Source organism: Asparagus officinalis, chromosome 5 (assembly GCF_001876935.1).
Source record: "Asparagus officinalis chromosome 5, Aspof.V1, whole genome shotgun sequence".
Classification (NCBI taxonomy): domain Eukaryota; kingdom Viridiplantae; phylum Streptophyta; class Magnoliopsida; order Asparagales; family Asparagaceae; genus Asparagus; species Asparagus officinalis.
Window position 1 is genome coordinate 110,040,414 of NC_033798.1, and position 6,718 is coordinate 110,047,131.

At 37.0% G+C, this 6,718-nt stretch overlaps 1 protein-coding gene across 2 annotated transcripts in view; it reads left to right on the forward strand.

Annotated features, from left to right (window-relative positions):
* The window catches only part of LOC109840657 (G-box-binding factor 3-like), a 7,617-nt gene extending 1,356 nt beyond the window's left edge, over positions 1–6,261 (forward strand). The window contains exons 1-12 of one of the 2 annotated variants that reach the window (XM_020409385.1): positions 395–415; positions 1,274–1,337; positions 1,587–1,631; positions 1,872–1,967; positions 3,769–3,846; positions 4,167–4,324; positions 4,447–4,504; positions 4,597–4,645; positions 4,859–5,064; positions 5,239–5,316; positions 5,359–5,484; positions 5,732–6,261. In XM_020409385.1, the coding sequence (XP_020264974.1) occupies positions 1,278–1,337; positions 1,587–1,631; positions 1,872–1,967; positions 3,769–3,846; positions 4,167–4,324; positions 4,447–4,504; positions 4,597–4,645; positions 4,859–5,064; positions 5,239–5,316; positions 5,359–5,484; positions 5,732–5,926 (1,149 nt within the window). In that variant the 5' untranslated portion in view covers positions 395–415; positions 1,274–1,277 and the 3' untranslated portion in view covers positions 5,927–6,261. Of the gene's footprint in view, positions 1–394; positions 416–1,273; positions 1,338–1,586; positions 1,632–1,871; positions 1,968–3,768; positions 3,847–4,166; positions 4,325–4,446; positions 4,505–4,596; positions 4,646–4,858; positions 5,065–5,238; positions 5,317–5,358; positions 5,485–5,731 lie in introns of those variants that run through there. The other variant, XM_020409384.1, reaches the window with a different exon arrangement.

A 6,718-nucleotide genomic window follows, 5' to 3' on the forward strand; every position in this document is an offset into this window, starting at 1 on the left:
TGGTGTTTGTAAACTATATTTATGAGGCAGGCGTTGTTGCATTCTAGTTCTTCCAATTCTCAGGAAAATTTCTCCTGTTTGGTTTAGTTTCTTTTCTTATCTAAGGCCTGAGTATTCAGACTTGCAGTTCTTGAAGAGCCCATTCAATGTTTATGATTAATGTGTTTTTATTACATCTGGAGGTTTCCCCTTTCCAGCATAATTAATTGGAAAGGATTTCCATAATCCCCTTCCTCAAATATGCTAGTTGAGTTTAATTCTCAAGTTTTCAAGAACTATTAAAATTTCAGAGACCATTTTAGCTGACATACTGTGTGGGATTATTCAATTAACTACACTCCCCATCTTCGTGGACACGGCAGTTAGGTGCTGGATCGCAGCAAGTACTCCAGTTTTGCAGCAAGTCAATTGCTTGGTATGGAGCCTGGTTGTGGCATTTTCTGTTTCAGTTCCATTTCCAGCCAATCAGATAATATCTTAGTTGCATGTACATTACTCTGATACTAGGATGTGATGTTAGGCTTTGGTACCATTTATAGGATGAAATCTTTTGGAGATACAGAAAGTGTGAATATGATTTTTTTGAATACATCGTGTATGTATATGAAATATATTGGTAGTTAAGGCCCTCATCCACTTTTGAAGATAAATTTGAAACATGGTTATGTTTTCATAACTAAACTTGAAATTTTGTTTTTTTGGAAAAAATGGTTAAATTTCTATTCTAGAAAAAATATTTAGAAAACTTGGTAGGAAAGGCCCTCGTCCACTTTTGAACAGTTACACAACCAAATCTGGGTCTTCTGTCGTTGGTCTTTGACATTCAGATCAACTGTATCTAACACACAATGGTGTGTTTTGTATATGTCTGCATGATGACTGTTTTTGAGATGTCGTTAGCCCCCATCTAGTTAGTAATCCCCTAACGGATTACACACAGGTCCCAATCAAAACAGCCAGCAGGCTCTATTTATTGCTTTTTGCAGTCAACTTATTATAATGCCTAATGGTATATGCACGTGCAGTCTTGAGAGCACCGTGCTACCTGCTGCTGATTTGACCCATAGAAATTATGCTACAGCCATCATTTGGTTTCATTTCTTTCATTTGATTCATCTGCAATGTTATATGGTTTACTTCTTTGTTGGACCTACTATTTTTTCTATTTGCTTCAATTTACTTCTAGATAGTTTTCTACTTATCAATGTTAAGCGAGTTTAAGAACCTTTTACTGCAATCAGATGATAATTTGTTGTGTCTTTAAAATCCTCAGATCCATGGGAAATGATGAAGCTGTGGCTCCTTCCAAGGCTGTCAAGGCATCATCACCTGTGCAGGTGAAAATCTGAAGTTTCTCTTTTTCATTTATTCAAAATTTAGAAACTTACACTTCAATTCAACTCAAGCACAGATTTATGCTTGCTAGAATTTCAGTGTACCAATGCCAACTTGTGTGCTGTATTTATGGATGGAACTCATTTGCCATCAATATTTCTTTTCGAAATTAACAAAATAACTAGGACTATTAGCGGAATTCATTTGTAACATTCGTTCATGCAACTTGATTCTTTCTTTTCTGTTGGCAGGAGCAACCAGTTGTTCATCCATATCCTGATTGGGCAGCCATGCAGGTCAAGTACTGGATATGCTTATTATCATTGGTTATATTGTCTGTTCCATAAAAAATAATTGGATTTGTTTGGTTGGAATAATATGGCAAAAGAAAGTTGAACCCTTAATGTAAAGTGACTACTACTGATGACGGGTGTGACATGTTATCTAGCCACGTTTTACTCCATAAATCCTACTTATAAAATGACTAGTTCATCACGATGTGTAACTGAATATGTTGTTTTTCTTCTTATGATCAGGCGTACTATGGCCCAGGAGTTCCCATGCCACCACCTTATTTTAACGGTACAGTTGCAACTGGTCATCCACCTCATCCATACATGTGGGGTCCACAGGTACTGCTATCTCTGTTTTTGGTCAGCTGTGCCATGTGACCTAAAATCTTATGCCTGATCTTAAGGAACTAGTTTGGTCAATATGTAATACATCATGATTCACGACCAAGCAACATTGGAAGTTGAGCAAAATTAATATCTAGTGGGTGTTCAGATGTTTTTAGTAAACAAATCTGTTTTATTTTAACAAACAAATGCATGATTGTGGTATGCACCACCAACGGGTGGGACGAATAAATGATTTCTAGATTAATGCTCATGGAATCGTGCTGGTAAACAATTGTCTATTGTTATATATTAATACATCTTGATAGCTTATAGCTAACTTTTTATTTGTTCAAGCTGATATGCATGTATACTATAAGGAGAATGCTGCACATTGAGCTGCTAAAGGGCATGGCTGAATATATCCAAGGGAAACAACCTGAACAACAAGCCAAACTCCAGAGTTTCCTGTATTATTGTTGTTTCGCTTTAAGTTTAGGACAATGAGTGTTGGGATATCCATGTGTGGGGCTCCACATTTGAGAACATTAAAAAGTAATGATTTTAAATATAAAATTGGTTCGAAGACCTTAAGCTTTCAGGTCAAATTGATCCTCAACAATAATGCCCTTTTTCTTTCTTTCAAATGTGCCGTATTTCTTCTTAATTGTGGTAGGGAAGACCAGTGTGTGGCCTGAGAGGAACAAAATCCATTGTGAAACCAGATGTTAGGAGTTATTGAAGTCAAGTTCTCACAAATGGTAAAAATCTATCGATGTTAGGAGTGATTGAAGTCAAGTTCTCACAAATGGTAAAAATCTGTTGATGGAACTTACTTCGAGTTGGGGCTCAATCAGGTTTAACTATGAATGATAGATGATGTTGAAAGATATACCTTTATGATTAATGTATACTCAAATCTGAAGAGGGTGATCCTTGGGATTTTATGTGCACGTATAATCCAATGTGAGTGATAGTAGAATGACTGATCAGTTTAAATAAAATGACCAAGACCTGGTGATAAACTTTTGTATCAGATGTATTCCCAACCTATTATAGGAGCCATTTTACCCCAGCATTAAGTAAACCTGATATTAGGTACATAGATTGCTGCATGAGATGGCCTTTACCAAGTGGTGCAAGAAGCTACAACATGTTTTGCAAGCTAAGCCAATATAAATTGATCCGGCCATAACTGGAAATCGGAGAGAAGCTCAATTTATTACATAGATTCAATTTCCTTGCAAATACTACAGATATAGGAAAATAAAAATAAAAAATCCATTAGAATAATAAAAAAATAGTGATTTTAGTGGATTTTCTTTGATAAAGGCCTGCTAGCTACAATAACTTGGCAAGCTAGATCAGGTTGTGGTTCTGTTGGCTGCCCTTGGATCTTATCACATGTTAATCTTGGTAGAAGTATATGGAGGAAACACTTCTGCGTTAGCATTTAAAGACCATTCTTCAAAGATCACATGTTGGTTAGTCTATGCAATCAACCTGGTGAAGGGACTTAGCTACAATGTATACAATTACTGTATAATATTTAGTCCTGCGCTACCAATCACGAGAGTGTTATAGACGGTGGAATTATTAAAAATTATGCATTGCTGACTGTGTATATAGTATGAGAAATGAACAAGGCAAAGAAGGATACATGTTATTAGAGCCTGTTTTTACAGGTCTTGCATTCGCATAGTTTGTACTGAAGATTCTTTGATGATTTTTTTCTGTTTCCTTTTTGTTGACGTAAACGTTAAGCATAAGTAGTGCTAGCTAATGTGACTTTCTCACTTTTTTATTGTGGTCCCAGCCTTTGATGCCCCCTTATGCGACACCATATGCTGCAATGTATCCCCATGGACTTTACTCTCATCCTTCGGCAGGCTTAGTAAGTTGGAAGATCAGACTACCTCTATCTCTTTATGTATCTTTTTCCTAGCTTGGAAGTTTGCAAATATTCGCTACCTTTTAAAACTTAGATGCATTTAGGACACCTATGGTTGAAACAAATAATAAGAGATGTATGTAAGTTTTGCATATGTAAGAAAGTGTTCTTGTTTGAAAAGCAACTTATATCTTCCTACATGGATGGTGGAGTAGGGGGACTTGTGGGACTAATACTGTTTCCAAGTATGCCATCGCATTGTACTACTAATGCTAAAAATGCTCTTTGATGGGCTTTTATGCCTATTTATTGCTTTTGTGCAGATGGTATCTCCTTCAAGCACAGATGTGCCTTCTAAGTCATCAAATAACAAAGACGTAGGATTAATGAAAAAGCTCAAGGGGTTTGATGGTCTTGCTGTGTCAATTGGTAATGTCAGTGCTGAGATTGCAGCTGGTGATGGGAGTGGGCAGTCACAAAGGTTTGTTTGCCTTTGAACCTTCATTTCCTGATATAAAGTACTCAAAAGTAACCAAAGTTCAAGTTCCTTCAGAAAACGAAGCTATATAAATAGGTGTAATAATTTTAAATCTATTGGTGCAGTGGAGATAATGGACCTGAAGGCTCAAGTGATGCTAGTGATGAAAATAATGAATCAGGAGTATGCCCATGGACTTACTCATTTTTAACCATTTAATATCTGATGATGATGCTATATAAAAATCGTATGCTTAAGTTTCCTTTCTGTTTTAGGGGAAGGAAAACCGAAAGAAGAGGAGCTCTGATGGTACACCTACCTCAGGTACCACCAATTCTTTGCTATGTACTGTGTACCCTTTAATTCAATGTTATCCAGTCAGTCCTTTGTGCAAGACTGGATTATAAGCTTCTTTCTTCACTTTGTCACGGAGTATCCAGTTGCTAAGATGTTGATGAAACATCTGGCTAAAATTACTATTATCTACCATCCTCGGCAATGGAGTTCTATCTAATGGGTTATCCTGGATCCTTGCAGGTGATAAGAAAGTTTGTGCTTTGGCCAATACTATTCATAGTGTTGCAGCTCCAGAGATGGCTGTAGGAGTTGTTATGTCTCCTTCTCCTATCACATGCAAGCCAATGTGCACTCTGCCTGCATTAAGTCAAGCGCCGGGGATGGAGCTCAAGGCTTCTGCTACCAGTCAACTGAAAGCTGGAGTGAACCCTGAACAATGGACTCAGGCATGTGCATTCTGTTTATGTCGCCTTTTAACATTTGCCTTCAATTATTTTAGTTGACCCCAACTTTTCTTTGGTAATTATCCAAATGTGGTGTTGGGTTTTGTTGTTAATTTGTTTTGATGGCATGTTACTCCTTTATCTATCTGAAGTAGAATAATCCTTTTGGGCTTCCAGGATGAGAGGGAGTTGAAGAGAGAAAGGAGGAAACAGTCCAACAGAGAATCAGCTCGAAGGTCAAGATTGAGGAAACAGGTGCAACACATTTCTGTTAACGGGATATTCATGAATAATCAGGCTGAAACTGAGGAATTGGCAACAAAAGTTGAATCTCTGGGCGCTGAAAACGTTTCTCTGAGATCTGAAATTAGCCAGCTTAAAGAGAATTCAGAGAAACTGAGAGCAGAAAATTCCTCATTAATGGTACCTTTCAATGTCTGCCTGCTCTGGGAATTATTTATGCCACCTGCAATTAGGTTGTTTTGATTTAACCTGCAGAATTAGCCTCTTATCGCGCATTAGGAGGTGTAACTAGAGACCCAGAAATATCAGTTATTTTACAAAGCACAATTCATGAAGTCCCCAAAAATAGACGTTTGACATTCAAATCAATCAGAAAAATATGTTGATGCGGAAGAGGTTGACCAAACTTGTGACATGTTGTTTACAGGAGAAATTGAAGAATGTGCAAGACGTTTCTTCAGATGAACTGGAAAATCAAGAAACTCCTACAATTGTAGTTGAAAACTTCTTGTCTAGAATAGACGAGTTAAGGCAAGACGAGAACCATGAGAACTCGAATGGTGGCAAGCTACACCAGCTTATGGACTCCAACCCTAGAACTGATGCTGTAGCTGCAGGATGACACTTGAATACTGATGTTTCCACTAATACGCAGTTTTGGGTTGTTTTTTATCTTCCCAAAACTACTAATATTTTATCAGGTCTTGAAGTGGTATACAATGAGTTGGCATTCTAAAAGACTGATTACCAAGGAAGTCTAATGGTTTTACTGTATCTTTGATTTTGGGGTGTTTATTATCCTAACTGTGTGATCCATCCATGGAGTTCAAGGTTTTATTATAACCCATGTTGTTTGAGATTGCAGGAATTAGAAAAGTTATGTATATTGAAGTTTGTTAATTTCCAGGGTGTTGTATTATTACATAAAAATAATTTATATAAACTTTACAAAGTTCTGAAGTTTTCTATCTTTGTTTTGTCCTTTTAAATCGAGATATCGGAGATTTCATTGCTTTACTTTGCCTAGTGGAGATTGATGCGCCAAAATCTTTTCTAAGATTTCACTCGTTTGGGAGGACGGTTTACGTTTTTGCTGGCCTCAGAACAGGAGGTGTTGTAGATGTCATCCTCATTCTGAGAATTTTAGAAAACCTTTCTCAACGATAGGGGGTTACAGATTTAGGGGTGTTTAGATAATAGTCCCTCACATCTTCAATAATCGCACATTAGTCCCTCGTGTGTAAGAAATTGCACATTAGTCCCTCAAATTCTAGGGTTATTTACACCTTTTATAACTTGTTCTGAATTTTTTTGATACTATGTTACCCCAAGGTTTGCACCTTCTTTGATTTTGATACCCTCAAACTTTTTTGACACCCAAAGTTTATACATTTCTAACTTTTATACCCCAAAG